Below are 26,091 nucleotides of genomic sequence, written 5' to 3' on the forward strand. Positions count from 1 at the left end.
AACTTTACATATCTTATAAAGTTTATCAAAAAATGTTGTAGTATGTTTGGTGTGTTATTTTATTTTTCATGTTTATTCTTTCTTTGTGGCTCCTGTTCCTATTTCAGAGAGCCATGTCCTCTAACAGATGAGCAAATGGTTGCAGGGTAAGACCAGACATTCTAAACAATATAGGTTTGTTTAGAATATGTCTCTCTTCTTGTTGAGTCTTCACCTCTTCCTACTTGTTCTAAAGTCGCTTATCACAACATAAAAAAAACTCTAACTTCAGCTTGGATATTAACATTTAACAAATTATTACAAGCTCAATGCTAACATTTCTTTGCACAAATCCTTGCTTAATTCTTATAAAATTTTCATTTCATGGTGTTTCCTGTGATGTAATGTAACCCAATCCAGAATGAAATATTGCTATAAAATCATGTGACATAAACCAATAAAAATCTGTAGCAATGAATTGTAAACCTGTGTAAAAGGATAGATTTTCTTTAGTGAGATTTCTAGTGTTAACACCAATGGCTTTGTGGACCACAGAATACTGTATATCTCCATAGTGTTCATGTCGTTGGTTCATTCGTTTTATGATTCAATCCATGTTCCATGGATCATAGCAGTCAATCAGCTTAAAATCAGTACTGGACAGTGGTAGTTAAGGAATTGTAATTTTATTCTTTCAGAAAAAGAGAAGTGAATACCCTCACTCTGGGCTAAATGAACTTTATGTGTATATATTTATAAATATGTATAATCACTTTTTGCATTACAGTGCTGACATTTAATTATTTTTTTTTTTTTTTTTTTTTTTTTTTTAGCACATTCAATATATATTAATTACTAAGGATTTTAAGCTCTTTACATGGCAAATGGAGATAACCATGGTAGTATAATGTAAAGACAACACCCACAGATATGAACTTTTCAGTTTTATCTCTCTGAAACCATATGTTGCATATGCGTGCATACTATTATTCTTCCATTTTTATTTTTTTTACCATTGCTCATCCTAACAAAGTGAGCATTTTCAAAATGTGTGAACACATAGGGAGTGAGATATATGAAAAAGAATGTGACAAAATGGTAATCGGCATATACTAGTCAAGTCAAACAGCTTTAAATACAAAGCCATTATTATCCTGGATGATGAAATGATCCTGAAGTGTGTGTGTGTGTGTGTGTGTGTGTGTGTGTGTGTGTGTATATATATATATATATATATATATATATATATATATATATATATATATAGTGTGTGTGTGTTTACCAGTATGTTGATATAAATTGTAAGTCTTGGTAAGGTAGGCATAGTGACTAAGTAGTTAGTAGTATTACCTTACAACACTGGTGTCCTTGGTTCGAATTCTACCAGAGATGTTCTCCAATAAATTTTGTGTTCTCCTGTGTGTGCGTGACAATTGTGATTATTTATATGTAACATATGAATGACATATATAAATGTTGCAAATACTGCAACTATACTAGATTTGATCTAGAATATGTGTACGGTATTTTAAGTACAGTTGTAAAAGTTATGTTTTATTATTCTTTATTTTAATACAGTTTACTCATTATTTAGGCTTGGTTCACAGTGATGCGATATGATTTTTGACACGATGTTCAGTGTGATTGAGTGTGACTTTAATGCGACTTTGTATATTCTGTGGGGCCAAATTGCACCAAAGGAGCACAGAAACCTTTTCCAAAGTCGCACTATGCTGAGTCACATTGATGAAAATGGGCATTATTGAATTTAATGTGTGTTTTCCCTTGTCATGCGACTCAGTCGCACTAGTGGGAATTAGCACTTAGGGTTCAATTCACAAAAGGATATAGCCTGAGATATTTTGATCATGTGACACATTTAACTTTTAAATATTTAAAATATCCAAATATTTAATATCTACGATTTGTAAAAGGTCAGTTCACTACCGGTGTATGCTGTATTTACCGTGCGTTTCTTAGCTTATGTGGTAAATACCGCATAAACCTGTCTAGACTTCAATTCCCCCCCCCAAAAAAAAAAAAAAGTGAACAATAATATTATTTAAATAAGGGGTGGCCTAGCCACACAGTATTTAATAAACAACCAGGACTCATCTGCTGTCAGCGGGATTTCACGCTGACCGCAGAATGTAAGCAAAAGAAGACCTGGCATTACATTAGTAGAAAAAAAAATCAATTTGGGCATGGTGTGTATTTTGGGGGGGGGGGGGGGGGACATTGGCTTATGTAAAAAAAAAAAAAAAAAAAAAAAATTTTGGTGTGAAGTCCCCCCAAAAATCCACACCAGACCCTTATCCAAGCTTGCAATCCGGCAGGCCAGGATGGGGAACGGGTTTGTGAGCATGTGCTGAACCATACCAGGCCACATTGCCTCAACATGCAGGGGAGCACAACCCATACTCGGTGGTTGTGGGGGTGCGAAGGGTAAGTTATCATAATCTGGAAGCCACCTTTTAACAAGAGAGCACCTGGATTTTGCCCCCCTCCCCCAGTGTGAAGGAGTATGGGGTACATACCAATACTTATTTACCAAAAAATGGGCAAAGTTAAAAAAAAAAAAAAAGTTCTTTTATTAAAAGAAAAAAAAAAAAACTAAATGTCCCCCAAAGTAAATCCAGCATCAATAATGATGAGTGCCAACCCGTACAAAATAAAAAAAAAAAAAAAAAGTTCTGCATCTGACGCTTGGTTTGATTGACACTATTTACTTCAGGGGCATTTATTTTGCTTTTCTCTTTTTTTTTTTTTTTTTTTTTTCTTTCTTCTTTAGTTTACATGTACTGAAAGTTGGCTGGTTCAGCAGGAACTGGGCGACTTAGCTAGTCTAACAGTCTTACTGGAAAACCAGCCATTGGCTGCTAGCGCTGATCAGTGAATTCTGGTGTGGGGGAGTCCCATTGTCACAATACAATGGCACAGGGGGAGAGATCCCCACATCACATATTATGTTGATGCAGGGAGCGGTCATTTTTGAATGTGTATACCCAGGAGTTGTAAATTCAGAAGGTTTTTTTATCCTAATGTATTCTATGCATTAGGATAAAAAGCCCTCTGTGTTAAGCAGCCTCCCCAACACCCTCTAATACTTCCAGGAGCCCCATCTCTGTCCAGCGATGTCCTCGAGTCCCTTGGCCATCCGAAACTCTCCCTCCTGATTGGGGAGACTGAGCCGCAGCCCCATTTACTTCTGCGGCTGTAATAATAGTTATCGAATCAGGAGAGAGAGGGGGTGGGGCCGAACGGCAGCTCCGTGTCTGAATAGACACACAGAGCTGCAGCTTGGCTTGGGTGCCCCCATAGCAAGCTGCATGATGTGAGGGGACATGACAGGAGGGAGGGGCTAGGAGCAGCAATGAGGGACCCGAGAAGAGGGGGATCCAGGCTGCCCTGTGCAAAACCAACTGCACAGAGGAGGTAAGTATAACATGTTTGTTGTTTAAAAAAAAAAAAGACTGTACAAGGGGGACTTAGAAAAACAGACTCCTTTTAATAATGCTAGTGATAGACTGCATCATATATGCCATTTTTGATTTAGCTTTATTTCCACTTTAAAAAGCAGACCGTTCAACACACAATGAGAAAAAAATGTGACTGAAAATGTAAACATTTAAAATGACAGATTTTTCAGTGCTTCCGCATTTTATATAATTGAGATGGCATATAATACTGTTTATAAATACAGTATGTCTGTATATAGTATAATGTGGCCTCATGCACACTGAGCATGTACCTAGCTCTTTTAACCACTTCAGCTCCGGAAGGTTTTACCCCCTTAATGACCAGGCCATTTTTTGCGATTCGGCACTGCGTTTTTTTTTAACGAAAAATTGCGAGGTGGTGCGACGCCTTACCTAATTACAATTAATGTCTGTTTTTCCCCACAAATAGAGCTTTATTTTGGTGGTATTTGATCACCTCTGCGGTTTTTAGATTTTTTCCCTATAAACAAAAAAAGAGCGACAATTTTGAAAAAAAAAAAAAACGCCATATTTTTTACTTTCTGCTATAAAACATTCCCAATAAAAAAATTTTAAAAATCTAATTTTTTTTATCAGTTTAGGCCAATTTGTATTCTGCTACATATTTTTGATAAAAAAAGCGTATTTTTTTGTTTGCACAAAAGTTATAGCGTTTACAAACTATGGGATAGATTTTTGGAATTTTTATTTATTCTTTGTTTTTATTAGTAACGGCAACGATCAGCGTTTTTTAGAGGGACTGCGACATTGCGGCGGACAGATCGGGCCCCTAACTGACATTTTTGACACTTTTTGGGGACCAGTGACATTAATACAGTAATCAGTGCTAAATATTATGCACTGTTACTGCATAAATGACACTGGCAGGGAAGGGGATAACACTGGGGTTGATCAAAGAGGTTATTGTATGCCTAAATATGCTTACTGACTGTGTGGGGGAATGGTTCTGTGACAGGCACAGAGAGATCAGGGGGTTTCAACTTAGCAGGCGAATGTCTTAAATAATCTATCATACAGGTAGTGGATATATTTAATGTCACATCTCCCTGGAATCAAAGCAAAGGGAGGTAGATAGGGATTGTTCTAGAGAGAGGCTGTGTACACATGGGCTGAAAATCAGCATAAAATGGTCGGTTTGGCATGAACTGGATGACTTTCGGCCCAGAGGTACAAGATACCTGTGTGACAGAAGCTGGTCTCGTGACTGGCTTGTCGAATGAGCATGCTGGAAAACCAACATCTAATCAGTGCGTTTTTTTTCATTCCGGCCGCTGGGTTGATGAAAAGAAATGTAGTGTGTACCCCGCAAAAGTGTTGGGAGAGGTTGGTATTGTCTTAAGCAAATGCAATTTAATTATGACCTGGATGATACAAATATGTATTCTCTGAAACTAACACGAACATTGGAATGGTGGATAGCATTTGGCAAGGTCGAGTAAGAGAAAAACTGGAATCTCAAATTTTATGCATGCGGGATCTGGAGACAGGCAAATCTACCATTATAGACCAATTGTAAAGGGGTTTAAAAGTATCAGGAAAGTCTGTCCAACCATTTGTTGCTTAGGGATTTGCAGTGTTCCTACAGAGACATGGCAGGCCCCAGGGGAAGTTGGAAATAATAAAGATGAGGGATGTAAATATTTTGGATGGGCAATTGGTCACAATATCTTACTGCTTTTTGAGTCATAATTGTATCCAGAATCGTGTGTATGAACCCAGTCAATAATAATAATAAAAAAAAAAGCTTTAAAGTGTTAATGTAATTTTAAATATGCAATTTCAATATTTTTTATTTTGTGGCTTCCATTAAAATCACACAATAAAGGCCTTCAGATGGGGGGACTACAGTGCCTTGAAAAAGTATTTATACCCTTTAAAATTTTTAATATTTTGTCATGTTACAACCAAAAACGTAAATGGATTTTATGTGATAGTCCAACACAAAGTGGCACATAATTGTAAATTGGAAGGAAAATGATAAATGGTTTTCAAAATGTTTTACAAATATCTGAAAAGTGGGGTGTGCATTTGTATTCAGCCCCCTTTTACTCTGATACCCCTAACCAAAATCTAGTGGAACCAATTTCCTTTAGAAGTCACCTAACTAGTAAATAGAGTCAACCTGTGTGTAATTTAGTCTCGGTATAAATACAGCTGTTCTGAGAAGCCCTTGGAGGATTGTTAGATCCTTAGGGAACAAAAAGCATCATGAAGGCCAAGGAGCACACCAGACAGGTTGGGGCTAAAGTTGTGGAGAAGTTTAAAGCAGGATTAAGTTATAAAAATATATCCCAAACTTTGAACATCTTACGGAGAGCACTGTTCAATCTATCTCCTGAAAATGGAAAGAGTATGGCACAACTGCAAACCTACCAAGACATGGCCGTTCTCCTAAACCGACAGACTGGGCAAGGAGAGCATTATTCAGAGAAGCAGCCAAGATGCCCATGGTAACTCTGGAGGAGCTGCAGAGATCCACAGCTCAGGTCAGAGAATCTGTCCACAGGACAACTATTAGTTGTGAACTCCAATTAAATCTGACCTTTATAGAAGAATGGCAGGAAGAAAGCCATTGTTGAATGAAAGCCATAAGAAGTCCCGTTTGCAGTTTGCGAGAAGCCATGTCGGGATACAGCAAACATTTGGAAGAAGGTGCTCTGGTCAGATAAGACCAAAATGTAAATTTTTGGCCTTAAAGCAAAACGCTATGTGTAGTTGATGGGAAGATGGATGGAGCCAAATACAAAGCAATCCTAGAAGAAAACCTGTTAGAGTCTGCAAAAGACTTGACACTGGGGCGGAGGTTCACCTTCAAGCAGGACAACGACCCCAAACATACAGCCAGAGCTACAATGGAATTGTTTAGATCAAAGCATATTCATGCGTCAGAATGGCACAATGTCACTGCAGAGTTACATGTACCATGGGGTGAAAATGCTAGGTCTTTTTTTTTTTTTTTTTAGCTCCGGCCTCACAAGCCAGCATCTTTGTTGGCTCCATAAGTGAGTACAGAAAATTCCATCACCTGTCAGAGTTTTTAGGAAGTTGTGAATTTGACACACTAGTTAACACAGTGCTTGCTGAATGCAGTGGAATGTTGAACATAGTAAAAAAAATAAAATCAATAAAAACGAAGTATTTTCATTATTCTCTCTTTAACTGTCACTTTGCAGTAATTGAGTTGTGTACAAGGTAATAAATGAATCATGTAATTTATCAGTAATTGAATGTCATGTTCATGGCTTTCTGATAACAGCACTTTTTTCTCAGTATATATGATTCTTTGCAGAGCATGGGCTTAATAAGCATGCAGTCACAATGTAATTCTTTATACCTTTTTATATCACATTTAATATCCTCCCAATTCTTATTTATTATGAAAATAAAATAATATAGCCCCTAACAATATTATTTCTAATCTTTGGTCCTATTTGTTGTTTGTTAAAGATTTTCAGATGTTATACTCGCAACAATTTTGGCTACAAAGTCTGATATGTGTGGTAAAAAGTTTGAACTGAAGATAGACAATGTGCGTTTTGTCGGTCATCCAACTTTACTTCAGCATGCACTGTGCCAGGTAAAATTACCCTTAATAAATTATCGATTGCTTTTTTACTACTGTACATTTGGGACAATGTTTCAAAATGTTAGATTTAGTTTGAGATGATGTTGTGCATTAGTAAGGCCATTAGTACTTGGTGGTGCCGCTCCAGACTGAGTTGTAGAGCCTCCTTGGCTTTTAGGATAGTAGGGATGCCAGCATAAGCAAAACTTGTTCAGTAAGCAATAAACATTTAAACATATACCCGCCGCTCACCATAGCTGATCCTAGTGTGAATGTATTTAAAATAAACCCTCAGTCAATGCCGCTCCTTGGGCCATGCCCTCGACATGTTTTACCCCACCCACCAGGGCTTAATCATAGACCCCTATGATTAGGCCCCCGGTGGGCGGGGTGAAACATTTCAGGGTGTGTGGCCCGAGGAGCTGCATTGACTGAGGCTTTCACATGTACACATCCACACTAGGATCTGCTGTGGTGAGTGGCAGATTTATACTTACATTGCATTGCATTTTTAAAGCTAAGTCCATCTTTCCATTTGTAGGGTTAAGCTATAACCTGAAACATGGTCACAATAAGAGCCTCCCACCCCAGACTGTCACTCCCTTATAAATCCCTAAGGTTCTCCTCATCAGCAGCTGAATGTATGAATGTAAAGAAAACATGCTGGCATAAAAGATATGAAAAAAAAAGTGTCCCCCCCCCCCCAATGCATACCAGGCCCTTCAGTTCTGGTATTGTTTTTAGGTGGAACCCCACGGCAAAATTAGAAAGAAAAAAAAAAACAGTGTGGGGTCCCCCCCCAAAAATCCATACCTGACTCTTATCCAAGCATGCAACCTGGCAGATCATTAAAGGGAGGGGGCAAAGGAGTGCCCCTCCCTTCCCTCCTGAACCATACCAGGCCACATGCCCTCAACATGGGGGGGTGCTTTGGGGGGGGGGGCTCTTCATCAACATCATCATGTTGATGGGGACAGGGGCCTCTTCCCCCCCACAACCCTGGGTGGTGTTCGTGGGGGTCTACAGGTGGGGGACTTCTGGAATCTGGAAGCCCCCAGATCCTGCCCCCCCCCCCCATGTGAATGAGTATGTAAGTGTAAAAGTGGGGAGGGGCACTTGCTAGTTCCCTCTCTTTCCTGACCTGTCGGGCTACATTCTCGGATAAGGTTCTGGTATGGATTTTTGGGGGAACCACCAGAACACAATGCATGTGGTGTGAACAAATCCTACCAGAAACTGCAGGGTGAGGATAGAAGATGCAATGTTATAGCCTGATTTTATACATTTAAAAAAATAAATTGTTTATTGTAAAAGAAAAATTTCTATTTATACTATAGGTATCAAAAACTGATCCTTCACCGAAGAGGGAAATGCCCACAATGATTCTCTTTAATGTGGTCTTTGCTTTAAGGGTAAGCCTGTATGTCTGTAAATGCTAGTGTACAGCATATTAATATGGGTGGTTAATTTATATATATTCTCTTTATGTATTTAAAGGCCCCTCTCACACGTGACGGAATCCCCTTTGCTCAGCAGGGAATCTGTCCCCTGAACCCCTGCTGAGCAGAGCGAGCGGATGATAGATCCGTGTCTGCTCAGTTTAGGCAGGGTGGACACGGACAAAGCCCACTGCTGCTTAGGTGTAAATGGACAGCCCTCCAATCCACCTAGACAGAGGGGAGCTGAACCCCTTCATTTTTTTTTTTTGTTCTTTTGTGGATTGGATTTGAGTTAGGCAGTCCGTTTACACCTGCCAGTCCATAGGGATACAAAAATAAATAACGTGACAGGGTTTTAATTCTTAGGTACTTCAGAACAGAAAAAATGTCTTTAGATATACTTCAACAAAGTTCTGTTTTGTATTGTTGAAGATATACTTCAACAAAGTTCTGCTATATGTAAAAGATGTGTGCTGTGAAATTATTTCATATTGTGTTTGTACACACGGTTTCTTGTTTTGAACACCTATCTGTCTTTTCATGCCTGTGATGATAAAAAAAATGCTATACATGCAATGCCTAAGGCTGCATTCACGTCAGCTTATAATCGCGGGCAGAACCGCCGCGGTTCCGCTCGCGATTCGGAGATTTATTGCAAATCGCGGGACGCCTAGCGTTGCCCGTTGATTTGCAATAGCCCCCCAAACGCCGAGCGATGTTGCCGCGATTTACGCCCGCCGAATCGCGGCAACATCGCGCAAACAAAATCGCGGGACGCAATACGCTCCAAAGAAGCTCTTGTACTTTTTTGGAGCGTATTGCGTCCCGCGATTTTGTTTGCGCGATGTTGCCGCGATTCGGCGGGCGTAAATCGCGGCAACATCGCTCGGCGTTTGGGGGGCTATTGCAAATCAACGGGCAACGCTAGGCGTCCCGCGATTTGCAATAAATCTCCGAATCGCGGGCGGAACCGCGGCGGTTCTGCCCGCGATTATAAGCTGACATGTGAATGCAGCCTTACTGACAGTCCCTGACTTTCTTACATGTTTGTACTCAAGCACATCAAAGTGTGAGTTAAAAGATGCAGCAATAAACCGTATGCTGGGAAATCTATTGGTGCGTGTGGGAAGGCTGTCTTTGGGCTTTTTCACATGTGTGGCAGCTCTTGCTACCCCTCTGAGAAGTGATCTGCAGTCAATTGCTTTTCAGAGTATGTTTGACAGGTGGCAGGGAAGTTACTGACTTATCACCTGGTTTAACCCTGTAAATGCCACACTACCACACTTAAGTTGCGCGCTTTTGCATGCAGTTGCCGGGCTTTCGTGGTTCAGCCCCATAGACTTTCATTGATAACCCAGAAGGTAACTTCTGCCAAATGCGTCATGCTGTTTAATTTTTGCTGTGGCATGTGTAGAGCGCTAAGCGGCTAAATGTCCTGGTCCAGGCAGGCAGTTGGGAAACGTAAAACTGTGGCTTAACCACCTGGTTTTACCTACCCTACTTGCACATGTGAACAAAGTTCTTCACCTCTTTGATGAACACCAAAATGCAAGTGTGATCTGAAAAGCACTTGTAGTTGAGGATTTTTTTTGGAAAGGTGTTTTTCACCACTAATCAGAGCAGAGGGTGTTTTAAATATCTTGATAAAAAAAAAATACTAAATTATTTGTGCATCAGGTCTGTTGTTGTTCAAGAATAAAGAGGAAAAAAAGGTGGAATCATTTGCAGTTCTGCTTTAGTTAGCAAAAAAAGCAATGTTGTACTGAATACACAACATATGACATCATCCCAGGATCTCGCCGGAGCATGGCCCATGGACACCAGACACAGCCGATGACAGATCACTGGACCAGCCCATTGCTGGTACCATATGACCACTGTGGACGATCACAGCAGATCACATAATAGTTGTACACAATGAAACGTTTTGTTACATGTCTTTCATTATGTACTATTGTGATGAGCTCTATGATTGGTCACATTCCTCACATGGTACAAACAGGGCCAATCACAGCCAATCTGTACCATGTAATTAGCTGTGACCAACAATCATTGCTAATCGAAATGGTAAACACTGAAAGGGTAGTTTTGTAAAATGCAGTTGTAAGCAATCATGTTGTGTAAAAAAAATTCCTCATCACCTCCCCAGAGTAGTACATTGTATTACTGTATTCACTGTATGTAAAAAAAAAAAAAAAATGTTATAACCGAAACTAAGAAACTTTTTTTTTCTTTTAGAATATTCAGTCTTTTTTTTGTTTGGCAAAAAATTAAAAATACAGTGGTGATTAAGTATCACCAAAAGAAAGCTTTATCTGTTTAAAAAAAAAAAAAAAATTCAGGAGTACAGTGTTGCATGTGCAACTGTCATTCAAAGTGGGACAGGGCTGAATGAAAATGCCCTGTAGGCAAGTGGCTAAAATAAAAACCCCACAGAGCAGAGCAGCCTGTATTTCTCCTGAGGTTTCTTGTGGGTTTTCCTTTATATCCCGAAAAATCCCTCTGACAGTCATGGCTGCACTCTTTCTTCGTCTACCTGACTTTGGCTTGGTATCAAGAGATCCCTGAATTTGCCACTTCTTAAAGAGGAAGTAAACCCACCTAAAAAAAACAACCCTGTAAGACAAAGGCATAATGAGCTAGTATACATGGCATACTAGCTTATTATGAAATACTTACCTTAGAACAAAGCCCCCGCAGTGTCACCCACTCAGCATCAGGACGGCCGACATGTTCGGCTGTCTTGCTTTCTGGTTTGCATCCTCCGGCCATCTGATTGGCCTATGGCTTGCATGCGCGCGGGAGCCGCCGTTCACGGCACAGGGCTCTGAAGGAACGTCACGGGCATGCGCTGATGACGTCATCGGCTCCATTTAAAAGTAAATCTCTTCTAAACGCTGCAAGTTTAGGAGATATTTACAGTACCTATAAGTACAAGTTAGAAGAGAGGGTTTACAACCTCTTTAATAAATGATTGAACAGTACTGACTGGCATATTTAAGTCTTTGGATATATTTTTATATCCTTTACCATCTTTTTAAAGGTCCATTACCTTGTTACACAGGTCTTTTGTCTATTCTGTTTCCCATGGCTTTAGTATCTAGCCTGCTTGGTGCATCCACGTGAGAGCTAACAAACTCATTGACTATTTATACACAGGCACTAACTGCAATTTAAAAAGCCACAGATATGTGAAATGAACCTTTAATTGCTATTTTAACTTGTGTGTGTCTGTACCAAGGCCAAACATTCCAGGGTATGTAAACTTTTCATCTGGGCCATTTGGGCGATTTCTGTTATTGTTCTGATTTAAAAAGGAGCCAAACAACTATGTGCTAATAAATGGCTTCATATGATCACTATCATTTAATAAAATATTTTTTGCCATGATCAGTCATATTATTGCCAAAATGTCATGATTTCTGCCAGGGTATGCAAACTTTTGAGCACAACTTTACATATTAATGCATGTTAATGGCTATTGTTTCATGCCTTCTGGACTCTTTTGTTGGGTTCTGTCAGTGAATGAAATTTTGAGTAAAGTTGAGGATGCTCTGGAAAAGTGTTGAATGTGCGTTTACATGCATTTTCATGTCCGGCTATTGCCATAAATGGTGATTACTCATCAGAAAATAGATGTGCATTTTTATTAGCAGCGCACAAATGTGATCTACTGCCTTTAAAAAAAAATAGCAAAGCTGTGCGAATGTGTTGGCTTGCATTCCAATGCGCACACAAAACTGCAAAGATGTGAATGGGGTCTTGATATTCGAGGTCATTTGCTGCTTTTGTAAAATGATTCTATCTTGTACTAACTCCAGTGGCGGCCCCATTAGGAGTGCAGGGGCGCTGCCCCCCCTATCCATGCGTCCGGCCCCAGATTTTTATTTTTTTTGAAGCACGTGATTAGAGTCAGAGGCTTCAATAGGCTTAAAAAAGGGTTGGCTCGGGGCGCAGAGTACTGTGCCCTGAGCCCACCCAGTTGTGTGACAACAGCATATGAATAGTCTCTATTGTCACACGGATTCTCCTCCTGGACAATCAGGAAGCGGGTCCTGAGACCCGTTTTCCGATTGGCCGAAAGGAGAAGCCATCCTATTGGCGAAGGAGGAGGAGGGAGGAGACAGGGGAAGCCCAACCAAGGAAGGGGGACACAGAGGAGAATGAGAGGGAAGCCGCCGCCTCCACATGTCGGTCCAGGGGCAGCACAGGGTGAGTGAGCCGGGGACCGGGGGAGGGGGGGGGTGTATGATGCGGGCTGGAGCTGGTGCGGTCCGTGGTCAGTTCCGTCTGCCGCCCAAACCCATGGAGCACCAGCTCTCACTGACTAACTCCATAGTAATAGGAAAGAAATTGGTTTGTAAAAAAAACTTTTTATTTACAAAGTTATTATAGTTCCATAAAATTTGCAAATATCTAAAATGAATTAAAACTGAGAAGATGCAATGTAGTGTCATCATTTACAGAAAGAGGTCTGAAAAAACCTGCTGTACTCTGTGGATTTTTATTAGTAATGTTGTAAATATAGCTTCATGTTTGATTCCCAGTTAAAACACCCCATAATCTTACTTCTGGGTATATTTATTATTATACATGATAGAAGTTTTATATATATGTAATGGATATTTTTTTAACCCTATCATGACAAGTGATACAAAAATCATGCTGCCGCTTCTAAATGTCTTGGTGTCGGCAGGCACAGAGCTTGTATCAAGCTATCTGCCTATGACAAGGGAGTTTTTTCATGCATAATATTATATTACAGTCCTGTCTGAAAATCAACAAAACAGTGTCTTCATTCTTTTAAAAAAAAAAAATGTTGTGTGTGTATATATATATATATATATATATATATATATATATATATATATATATATATATATATATATATATATACACATCTCTTCTGTCTGTTATTCTCGGTGGATTAAAAATGTTGTTCCCCAGCCATATAGCTGGTTATTTAGATTTACCACTGTGCATATACAGTGCTTTGCGAAAGTATTCGGCCCCCTTGAACTTTGCGACCTTTTGCCACATTTCAGGCTTCAAACATAAAGATATAAAACTGTAATTTTTTGTGAAGAATCAACTACAAGTGGGACACAATCATGAAGTGGAACGAAATTTATTGGATATTTCAAACTTTTTTAACAAATAAAAAACTGAAAAATTGGGCGTGCAAAATTATTCAGCCCCCTTAAGTTAATACTTTGTAGCGTCACCTTTTGCTGCGATTACAGCTGTAAGTCGCTTGGGGTATGTCTCTATCAGTTTTGCACATCGAGAGACTGAACTTTTTGCCCATTCCTCCTTGCAAAACAGCTCGAGCTCAGTGAGGTTGGATGGAGAGCGTTTGTGAACAACAGTTTTCAGTTCTTTCCACAGCTTCTTGATTGGATTCAGGTCTGGACTTTGACTTGGCCATTCTAACACCTGGATATGTTTATTTGTGAACCATTCCATTGTAGATTTTGCTTTATGTTTTGGATCATTGTCTTGTTGGAAGACATATCTCCGTCCCAGTCTCAGGTCTTTTGCAGACTCCATCAGGTTTTCTTCCAGAATGGTCCTGTATTTGGCTCCATCCATCTTCCCATCAATTTTAACCATCTTCCTTGTCCCTGCTGAAGAAAAGCAGGCCCAAACCATGATGCTGCCACCACCATGTTTGACAGTGGGGGTGGTGTGTTCAGGGTGATGAGCGGTGTTGCTTTTACGCCAAACATAACGTTTTGCATTGTTGCCAAAAAGTTCGATTTTGGTTTCATCTGACCAGGGCACCTTCTTCCACATGTTTGGTGTGTCTCCCATGTGGCTTGTGGCAAACTTTAAACAACACTTTTTATGGATATCTTTAAGAAAAGGCTTTCTTCTTGCCACTCTTCCATAAAGGCCAGATTTGTGCAGTATACGACTGATTGTTGTCCTATGGACAGAGTCTCCCACCTCAGCTGTAGATCTCTGCAGTTCATCCAGAGTGATCATGGGCCACTTGGCTGCATCTCTGATCAGTCTTCTTGTATGAGCTGAAAGTTTAGAGGGACAGCCAGGTCTTCGTAGATTTGCAGTGGTCTGATACTCCTTCCATTTCAATATTATCGCTTGCACAGTGCTCCTTGGGATGTTTAAAGCTTGGGAAATCTTTTTGTATCCAAATCCGGCTTTAAACTTCTCCACAACAGTATCTCGGACCTGCCTGGTGTGTTCCTTGTTCTTCATGATGCGCTCTGCGCTTTAAATGGACCTTTTAGACTATCACAGTGCAGGTGCATTTATACGGAGACTTGATTACACACAGGTGGATTCTATTTATCATCATTAGTCATTTAGGTCAACATTGGATCATTCAGAGATCCTCACTGAACTTCTGGAGAGAGTTTGCTGCACTTAAAGTAAAGGGGCTGAATAATTTTGCACGCCCAATTTTTCAGTTTTTTATTTGTTAACAAAGTTTGAAATATCCAATAAATTTCATTCCGCTTCATGATTGTGTCCCACTTGTTGATTCTTCACAAAAAAAATTAGTTTTATTTCTTTGTTTGAAGCCTGAAATGTGGCAAAAGTTTGCAAAGTTAAAGGGGGCCGAATACTTTCGCAAGGCACTGAAGCTATTCAAGAAAAATTATTTTTTTTTTTAAACTTTACATAAATAGATTATACAACACACTTTTTTGAGGTTTTTATCCGATTAATCAAAACAATATTTGGGCAACTAATCTGTTATGAGAATAATAATTAGTTGCGGCCCAATAGTATTACAAATGTTACAATGTCGTGTAAAACATAATTACTAAATTGTACTTTATTAAATGTAGTTTTTATAATGTAAAAATATTCCTCTTTCAGTAAGGATATTGAAATTATACAGCTCTGGTCTATCTGATGGCATATGATCAAAACTCAAATCTCATCTGTAGCTTGAAATATTTGACTATTTAATAGCCTTTAATGCTAACCAGTAGTATTTCATTAACTTCAATCCCAGAAGGTTTTACCCCCCTTAATGACCAGCCATTTTTTGCGATTATGCCACTGCATTACTTCAACTGACAAATGCACGGTTGTGTAACGCTGTACCCAAATAAAATGTTCTTTTTTCCCACAAATAGAGCTTTCTTTTGGTGGTATTTGATCACCTCTGCGGTTTTTATTTTTTGCACTATAAACAAAAAAAGAGTTGACAATTAAAAAAAAAAAAAAACCCCACAATTTTTTACTTTCCGCTATAAAACATATCCAATAAAAAAAATGTAAAAAAATGTTCTTCATAAATTTAGGCCAATATGTATTCTGCTACATATTTTTTGTAAAAAAAAAAAAAAATCCCAATCAGCGTATATTGAATGGTTTGCACAAAAGTTATAGCGTCTGCAATTCATGGGATATCTTTATGGAATTTTTTCTTTTTTTTTTTTTTTTTTTTTTACTAGTAATGACAGCGATCAGCAACTTCTAGTGGGACTGCGACATTGCGGTGGACAAATTGGACACCTAACTGACACTTTTGACACTTTCAGGGACAAATGACAATATTACAGTGATCAGTGCTAAAAAATATGCACTGTTACTGTACTAATGACACTGGCATGGAAGGGGTTTAACATCAGGGGAGCTCAAAGGGTTAAATGTGTTTACTGGGAGTGCTTGCTAACTGTGGGGGGGTTCTCTGACTGGGGGAAGACAGAGATCAGTGTTCCTGCTTGGCAGAAACACAATATCTCTGTCTTCCTCCTTGTCAGAATGGCGATCTGCCTTGTTTACATAGGCAGACCGCTGTTCTGTGTCTCTCCGGAACAATCGTGGGTGGCCGGCGGACATCTGGCCCCCAGACCCGCTTATTGGCTCCCCCTCTAGCCAATCAGTGGGCATTCGCATCACCAGCGGTGCGTGCGGCCCCTGGAGCCCTTGCACGAAATGACGTACAGGTACGTGATTTCAGGCAGTGGAGCCCACCTGCCACAGTAAAAGTATGTTGGAGGTCAGCAAGTGGTTAAAAAAAAAATCACTTCTTTATAGTTACAGATGTAAATGTATATTAGATATCTTATGGTGTGCTTGGTACATTTTGCATCGCATACTGCACATTATGAAATACTTCCCTTAGAACAAAGCCCTGCCCGGTCACCGCTGAGGAAGCTGACATGTTCCCTCTGCATTTCTTTTGGGTTTGCGGGCTCCGGCGCTGTGAGTGGCTGAAGTCAGCGGCTGCATGCAAGGTGAATATCTCCTAAACCATGTAGGTTTAGGAGATATTCATTTTACCTACAGGTTAGCCTTTTTATAGGCTTACCTGTAAGTAAAAATCACCAAACGGGATATACAACAGCTTTAAGTACAATTTGCGAAAAAAAAAAATATTGCATATATAATCCAGTCTGTCAGTAGCAATAACCAGCAGATTTTGTTTTTCTGAGTCTTTTAGTAAGACTACATTCACATGGATGATTAGCACAACCTGTGATTTCCAGCGGCAATAATCTGCAGATTTCTGCTGCTGGAAACAGATGTGTGCAAAGAACTGCTGCTGCTCAACCGATACTATGCAATGACAGTGGGCACAGCTATCCATGACTGTTCACACAGCAAGAAGCTTCTTGCGGTGATAGTTGCTGGATGCTCACAGATTGTGTCGGGGTCCAATCATCTGTCCCTAACCTCAGGTAATCGGGTCCATAAACTACCTTATAGTATACTACCATATAGTAGTCCCCTGCGCTCAGGTGAATATAAATGCATGAATAAATGGCAAATGCTGCCTGCTGCTACTTTTATACAAATGTCATAAAAAAAAGACGAAATCCAGCATATATATAGAGACAAAGTTGTATGCCAAAGAAATCAGTAGCGCAATAATTAACTTTCATAAGAAAAATTAAATAAATAAATGCATGAAAACAATCAATAAAATCTTAAACGATAATCCTTTGCAAAAGTCCTTTAAATTATAGTCCATCCAGCGCACTTTTCAGTGTGCATACAGATCACACCCTTTGGAAGAGACCAATATATCCAGTGTTTAGTTTAAAAGGGACACCTCACATTCCACCTCCACTGTGTGAACACAATCCTGATAAATTGGCCACTCACCAGAAATCAATGCCTTTTCACTCTCATGGACAAGGCTGTAATCACTTAAAAAGGTAAATGCGAGCACACAGATTCTTGATGTGCAGTCTTCTCATTCACAGTCTCCGCTTCCCCAGGGTATTGGTTATGGACATATAAAAAAGGAATCGTTTCCACTAGTGTAATAATGTTTAAAAACTTGACATTTATTTGTAAAACTTCAATCATTACACTCAGAGTGTCATAAATGTAAAATCGCCTGTCAGACTTAGTCACAAGATTGTCCGGAGGCACTCGCTGGTCCCTGTCGGCTAGTTCCGGATGCCGTGAAGTCACGCCCGACGCATTTAGTCATTTCCAACTTCATCACAAGGGGGTGTAACAATATTACAAGTGGAAGAGGAAAGGCATTGATTTCTAGTGAGTGGCCAATTTATCAGGAGTGTCTTTTTTTTCTTTTTTGAAAAGGATTATCGTTTAGCATTTTATTGATTGTTTTCATGCATCTACTTATTTGTTTAATTTTATTTTCCTTTTGAAAGTTAATTATTGCGCTACTGATTTCTTTGGCATACAACTTGGTTTCTAGATATATGCCGGATTTCTTCTTTTTTTTTATAACCTCAGGTAATCTCTGATTGTGTGGACAGTCATGGATAGCTGTGGAATTGTGTGGGCTGAGCGCTTCAACTTTTTTTACGCACTAGCCATTCCAGCTGCCGGAAATTGCACAAACTCATTGCTGGAATTTGCAGAGTCTGAATATAGCCTAACCTTTTTTCTATCTGTTTGATCCTGTCAGTAGATCCATTATTTTTGCATCTCTTTAACAAGCAAGGTGTCCAGTAAAAGTGTCAGTAAAAGGGTTTGGGAAAAACATTTCAACAGTTAGCTTTTCTTCTTGTGGCTTAAATTTTTTTTTTCTTTTTCTAAAAGAATAAAAAAAAATCTGTTGCTGTAACTATTAAGGTGATGGACATGGGCATTTAATTTCTTTACTTTGGTCAAATTCAGACTGTTGCATTGCAGTAACACTCATGCGCGTTGATGTGCTGCCATTCATTCTCAGTGGTACTCCAATGCAACTACATTGCCCCAATGCATGGTAATGCTCTACTGTGTGTTGTGGTATGCTAAAAATAGGACATTCACATTTTTGGTGGGTTAGGCTGCCCTTTTAAACCAATGGGCTGCCTTAGCCCAACACATGTCAACTGCAGCGCACCGATGTAAATCAGACTTCCAAGTCTCTCCAAAACTACATTTCCATCTAATATTTCCCTGTCCACTGCACGATAATCCTGCTATAAGCTTCCACCTAATAATGTCCCCCTGTTACAGGAGGTGGAAAAACAAATCCAATGGCAGGATACAGGTAACAAAACTGTTACAAAGGGGATTCCGAAGAGCAAGAAACTGTTCTCACTAGTGAAAAACTGCAGCATATATGCAATTATTGATTTAATAGTTACTGGTAACATACATAAAAAAAAAAAAAAAAAAAATACACACACAGTTGTGCTCGTAAGTTTACATACCCTGGCAGAATTTATGATTTCTTGGCCATTTTTCCGAGAATATGAATGATAACAAAAAAACTTTTTTCACTCATAGTTAGTGTTTGGCTGAACCCATTTAATATCAATCAACTGTGTTTTTACTCTTTTTAAATCATAATGACAACAGAAACTACCCAAATGCCCCTGATCAAAAGTTTACATACCCTGGTGATTTTGGCCTGATAACATACACACAAGTTGGCACAAAGGGGTTTGAGTGGCTATTAAGGGTAACCATCCTCACCTGTGATCTGTTTGCTTGTAATTACTGTGTGTATAAAAGGTCAATGAGTTTCTGGGCTCCAGACAGACCCTTGCATCTTTCATCCAGTGCTGCACTGATGTTTCTGGATTCTGAGTCATTGGGAAAGCAAAAGAATTGTCAAAGGATCTGTGGGAAAATGAATTGAGAATACCAATCAGCAGTGTTCAAACTCTAATCAAGAAGTGGAAAATGAGGGGTTGTGTCAAAACAAAACCACGGTCAGGTAGACCAACTAAAATTTCAGCCACAACTGCCAGGAAAATTGTTCGGGATGCAAATAAAAACCCACAAATAACTACAGGAAAAACACCCCCAAAGCATAATGTTTCCACCTCCATGTTTAACGGTGGGGATGGTGTTCTTGTGGTCATAGGCAGCATTCGTCCTCCTCCAAACACGCCAGCTGAGTTGATGCCAAAGTGCTTGATTATGGTCACATCTGAGCACATCACTTTCACCCATATTTCATCTGAATCATTCAGATGTTCATTAGCAAACTTCAGATGGGCCTGTACATGTGCTTTCTTAAAAAGGTGGACGTTGTGGGCGCTGCAGTATTTTTTAGGTGACTTTGGTCCCAGCTGCTTTGAGATCATTGACAAGATTCTGAACCGTGTAGTTCTGGGCTGATTCCTTACTGTTCCCATGATCATTAAAACTCCACGAGGCGAGATCTTGCGTGGAGCCCTAGACCGAGGGAGATTTACAGTCATTTTGTGTTCTGACATTTGCGAATAATCGCACCAGCTGTTGTCATCCTCTCACCAAGCTGCTTGAAGATGGTCTTGTTGCCCATTCCAGCCTTGTGTAGGTCTACAATCTTGTTCCTGACATCCTTGGACAGCTGTTTGGTCTTGGTCATGGTGGAGAGTTTGGAATCTGACTGATTGATTGCTTCTATGGACAGGTATCTTTTATACAGGTAACATGCTGAGATTAGGAGCACTCCCTTTAAGACAGTGCTCCTAATCTCACCTAGTTACCTGTATAGAAGACAACTGGGAGCCAGAAATCTTGCTGATTGATAGGTGATCAAATACTTATTTCACTCATTAAAATGCAAATCTTTTCTGGATATCTTAGTTGTTAATAAACCTACCATTAAACTTATAGACTGATTATTTCTTTGTCAGTGGGAAAACATACAAAATCTTTTTTTCCACTCCGTGTGTTTGTGTGTGTATGTATGTGTATATATATATGTATGTATGTGTATATATATATATATATATATATATATATATATATATATATATATATATATATATATCTCGGGGTGTGTGTGTGTGTGTGTATATGTATATATATATATGTGTGTGTGTGTATATATATATATGTGTGTATATATATATATATATATATATATATATAATCTAGCAATTAGGTTTTTTAAACAAGAGGAATTACAGCATATTTGGAAGAGTCAAAACAGTCTGGGTGTATTTGACTGCCACTTGCTGATAACGTGTTGTTTAATCTATACTGTGTGTCTGGCTTGGTCTCTTCAGACAGTTAGTCAGCAATATAAGAACCGAATCTTGCATTATGGTCAGACTGATCTGAGACAGCACACATCTTATCAGCATATGGCTTCATTGCATCCCTGTTATCAGGAGACTTACCGACTCAATCGTGACACATCAGAACATACAACTTCATGGAATGCAAAGTCACTGCTCTTTGATATCAATTCATACAACCCTCACATCATAAATAATATCGTCCTGTATTCACTTCAAGAAATGCAAAGTCATCTCTGCTTAATGCCAATGCAAAGAACCCTCCTATCCTTTAAATTATATCTTTGTGTATTTATTTCTTCAAGAAATATAAAGTTTACTCCTTATACTGATGCATACAACCTTCATTTATTTTAAATTCTATCCTAATTTATACATTTTTGTATTTGCAACACTTTAAATTAAGTTGTTCTTCACTTTTTGTACACATTACCAGTTCCCTACCGGTGCATAGTTAGATGACTTCGGCAGGAACACTCCGTCCCTCTGGCGGGCATCATATGACGTCCGCCTGTTCGGGGCACGCAGCGTGGCGATTGGGGGTGAGGCATGTTGCTTGGACACATCCCATCCCTGCTCAGTGTAAAGAGCCAATAAAATTTTGCCTTTTACTACTCACTGGCTGTGTCCAATCACAGCCGGTCACATGAGAGGTCTCAATGTATGCCGCTCGTGCCGAAGGGGCGAAGCGCAGCGATCGTGGACGAGGCTTGTCCCTTGTACAAAGTGCATCTTTGATCAGGCTAAAGAGGCAATGAAATTGGCTTTTTACCACGTGACCGGCTGTGTCCAATCACAGCCGGTCACAGAATGTAAACAGACCGCGGTAACTAGCTGTTACCGGGCTCTCCTCCTCACACACCGATTCCTGTGTGAGGAGATTGCAGAAACAGCTAGTTACTGCTTACAGTGCACACTAAAACACACTGATTTTCCACCAATAAAGAGGACCTGTCACCAGCCCATCAGAGTACCTGAGTACCTGTCACCACTCCTCAGAGTACCTGTCATCGGAGTACCTGAGTAGCTGTCATCAGAGTACCTGTCTCCAGCCCTTCAAAGTACCTATCTGCTGCCCATCAGAGTACCTGAGCACCTGTCTCCAGCCCATCAGGGTACCTGAGTACCTGTCTCCAGCCCATCGGGGTACCCGAGCACCTGTCTCCAGCCCATCGGGGCACCCGAGTACCTGTCTCCAGCCCATCGGGGCACCCGAGTACCTGTCTCCAGCCCATCGGGGCACCCGAGTACCTGTCTCCAGCCCATTGGGGTACCCGAGTACCTGTCTCCAGCCCATCGGGGTACCCGAGTACCTGTCTCCAGCCCATCGGGGTACCCGATTACCTGTCTCCAGCCCATCGGGGTACCCGAGTACCTTTCTCCAGCCCATCGGGGTACCCGAGTACCTTTCTCCAGCCCATCGGGGTACCCGAGTACCTGTCTCCAGCCCATCGGGGTACCAGAGTACCTGTCTCCAGCCCAGAGTGCCCGAGTACCTATCTGTAGCCCATAAGACTACCTGAGTACCTATATGAGAGTACCCGAGTACCTATCTGCAGCCCATAAGATTACCCGAGTACCTGTCTCCAGCCTATCGGAGTAACCGAGTACCTTTCTGAAGCCGATTAGTTTACCTTAGTACCTGTCTGCAGCCCATTGGAGTACCTATCTGCAGCTCATCAGAGTACCTATGTACCTATCTGCAGTGCATGCCTCATAGACTGTGTTGGGGCGTTTGCTTTAAAAAATGGGGTCATTTTGTGGGCGTTTCCATTGTCCTTGTACTCCAGGGCTTTCAAAAGTAAAGGTAAAGTATAGTGATAGGTTGTAATGAAATTTAGATGTGTACTTTATGCTCCTAGAACGCCTGATGGTGCTACTTGGATGTTGGGCCTCTGTATGTGGCCAGGCTGTGTAAAAGTCTCACACGTGGTATTGCCATACTCAAGAAGAGTATCCGTATGTATTTTGGGGTGTCATTTTGCTATGTACATGCTATGTGTTAGAAATATCTTATAAATTGGCAACTTTGTGTAAAAAAAAAAAAGTTTTAATTTTCTTTCCACATGTTCAAAAACTTGTGGAAAAAATTACTCACAATGCCTCATAAAATATACGTTGGGGTGTTTGCTTTCCAAAATTGGGTCATTTTGTGGGTAATTCCATTGTCCTGGTGCCCCAGGGCCTTCAAAAGTGTGTTAGGACGTTAGGAAATTTATATGTGTAATTTATGCTCCTAGAACACCTGATGGTGCTCCTTGCATATTGGGCCTCTGTATAGGGCAAGGCTGTGTAAAAGTCTCACACATGTGGTATTGCCATACTCGTAGGAGTAGCAGAATTTTGGTGTGTATGTGTGAGAAATAACTTGTTATTATGACAATTTTATGTAAAAAAAAATTTCCCAAGAATTGTGGGACAAAATTACAACTTCAAAAAACTCACTATGCCTCTTACTAAATACCCTGGAATGTCTACTTTTCCAAAAGGGGGTAATTTGGGGTTAATTTGTACTGTCTTGACATTTCAGCACCTCAAGAAATTAGATAGGCCGTCGGTACATCAGGTGGTATTAGGTGCCAAATCATCTTTTGTATATGAGACCTACACATATTAATTACACCTGCTATATCTACATACGTAAGTTTTAAAGAAAATATCTTTATCTCAATATAAAATTATACAGGGTTCAAGCTGCTTATTAACGATGCACTTACACTCATATGAATGAACCCCAGCTAAACATTTTTAGTTGTTTAGCTCAATATTCTAAAACAATCACACAAGGAAATCTTATTTGCTATGAATCTGTATTTTTTGAGCGCCTGGACCTAACTTAAAGTGGAGCTTTAGTCAAAAACTTAAGTCTTGCTGGATCACTATAGGCTGGCCCCTTTTGCAGGTATCGCTACAGTATTGGCCAAAAATGTTGCCCCCCCCCCCGCATTTCTGTGCACCACTTCACCCAGAAAATTGTTGCAATTACAAATATTTCGTTACTCTTATGTTTATTTCTTTTGTTTGTTTTGGTATGACAAAAAAAATTGAGAAATAAAAAGCCAAAAAAAAGCTAAAAAGACACATTCTATGCAAAACTCCAAAAATAGAATGGACAAAATTATTGGTTTGTGATGCTCCTGTAATTTGTAATTTAACTCACCTGTATCAATTAACAGGCGCTGACCATATTGAAATCACCCCGGCAATCAGTTTAAATGGTGAAAAATGTACTCAACCTTTCTGTTGTGTGTCTTGGTGTGCCTCATGGGGCATGGAGAAGAGAAAGAGCAGCAAAGAATCGTCTGAGGATTTGAGAACAAAAATTGTGGAGAAGCATGGACAATCTCAAGGTTACAAGTCCATATCCAGAGATACTCATGTTCCTGTGTCCACTGTGTGTAACATTGTCAAGAAGTTTACAGCCCATGGCGTTGTAGACAATCTCCCTGGATGTGGATGAAAGAAAAAAATATATCAAAGATTGCAACAAAGGATTGTTTGGTGGATAAAGAACCTCAATCAACTCCCAGACAAATTCAAGCTGACCTACAGGTACAGGGTACTACTGTGTCCACTCGCACTATACGTTGCTATCCAAAAAGGGACATTATGGTAGGAGACCCAGGAGGACCCCACTGCTGACACAGAAACATAAAAAAGCCAGATCGTACCTGAGGAAGCCAAATCCTTTTTAGAGAATGTGCTGTGGACAGATGAAAGAAAATTCCAGCTGTTTGGTAAACCCCATCATTCTAGTGTTTTCAGAAAAATAAATGAGGTCTTTTAAATAAAAGAATACAGTCCCTACAGTCAAACATTGTGGGGGTTCACTGATGTTTAAGGGTTGCTTTGCTGCTTTAAGCACTGGATATCTTGACCATGTGCATGGGATTATGAAATCTCTAGACTACCAAATACAGTTGTGCTTATAAGTTTACATACCCTGGCAGAATTTATGATTTCTTGGCCAATTTTTCCGAGAATATGAATTAGAACACAAAAACTTTTCTTTCACTCATGGCTAGTGTTTGGCGGAAGCTATTTATTATCAATCCACAGTGTTTACTCTTTTTAAATCATAATGGCAACAGAAACTACCCAAATGCCCCTGATCAAAAGTTTACATACCCTGGTGATTTTGGTCTGACATCATACACACAATTTGACACAAAGGGGCTTGATTGGCTATTAAAGGTAACCATCCTCACCTGTGATCTGTTTGCTTGTAATTAGTGTGTGTGTAAAAGGTCAAGGAGTTTCTGGATTTCTGACAGACCCTTGCATCTTTCATCTAGTGCTGAACTGACGTTTCTGGATTCTGAGTCATGGGGAAAGCAAAAGAATTGTCAAAGGATCTGTGGGAAAAGGTAGTTGAACTGTATAAAACAGGAAAGGGATATAAAGATATCCAAGGAATTGGGAATGCCAATCAGCAGTATTCAAACTCTTAAGCAAGAAGTGGAAAATGAGGGGTTCTGTTGAAACCAAACCATGGTCAGGTAGACCAACTAAAATTTCAGCCACAACTGCCAGGATAATTGTTCGAGATGCAAAGAAAAACCCACAAATTACTTCAGGTGAAATACAGGACTCTCTGAAAACATGTGGCGTGGCTGTTTCAAGATGCACAATAAAGAGGCACTTGAAGAAAGATGGGCTGCATGGTCGAGTCGCCAGAAGAAAGCGAATACTATGCAATTGCCGCAAAGAATCCCACTTCCAATATGCCAAACAGCACAAAGACAATCCTCAAATCTTCTGGCACGAAGTTATTTGGAGTGAGGAGACCAAAATTGAGTTTTTTGGCCACAACCGTAAATGCTACATTTGGAGAGGAGTCAGCAAGGCCTATGATAAAAGGTACACCATTCCTACTGTGAAACACGGAGGTGGATAGCTGATGTTTCAGGGATGTGTGAGCTACAAAGGCACAGGAAATTTGGTCAGAATTGATGGCAAGATGAATGCAGTAGGTCATCAAAAAATACTGGAGGAAAATTTGCATTCATCAGCCTGGAAGCTGCGCATGGGAAGTACTTAGAATTGCCTTGCATTTCCTGGATGTGGTTCAGGCAATCAGGGTGTACCAGGTAGCTATGGAGTCTTTGTGGAAGTCAGACTCACTATTTGTACTCGTGGATGGACTTCGAAAAGGGTTGGCTGCTTCTGCTGTGACCATTCCCAGATGGATCAGA

General features: G+C 40.0%; 1 protein-coding gene across 4 annotated transcripts in view; it reads left to right on the plus strand.

The window, feature by feature from the left end:
- NPRL3 (NPR3 like, GATOR1 complex subunit) overlaps positions 1 to 26,091 on the plus strand; it is a 267,923-nt gene that overhangs the window by 22,972 nt on the left and 218,860 nt on the right. For 2 of the 4 annotated variants that reach the window (XM_082260222.1, XM_082260220.1), the window contains exons 3-5: positions 108 to 146; positions 6,927 to 7,056; positions 8,382 to 8,456. In XM_082260222.1, coding sequence (XP_082116348.1) covers positions 136 to 146; positions 6,927 to 7,056; positions 8,382 to 8,456 — 216 coding nt within the window. In that variant the 5' untranslated portion in view covers positions 108 to 135. The remainder of the gene's footprint in view (positions 1 to 107; positions 147 to 6,926; positions 7,057 to 8,381; positions 8,457 to 26,091) is intronic. The other 2 variants (XM_082260223.1, XM_082260221.1) reach the window with 1 other exon arrangement.

Source organism: Pelophylax lessonae, assembly GCF_965119305.1.
Source record: "Pelophylax lessonae genome assembly, chromosome: 6".
Classification (NCBI taxonomy): Eukaryota; Metazoa; Chordata; class Amphibia; order Anura; family Ranidae; genus Pelophylax; species Pelophylax lessonae.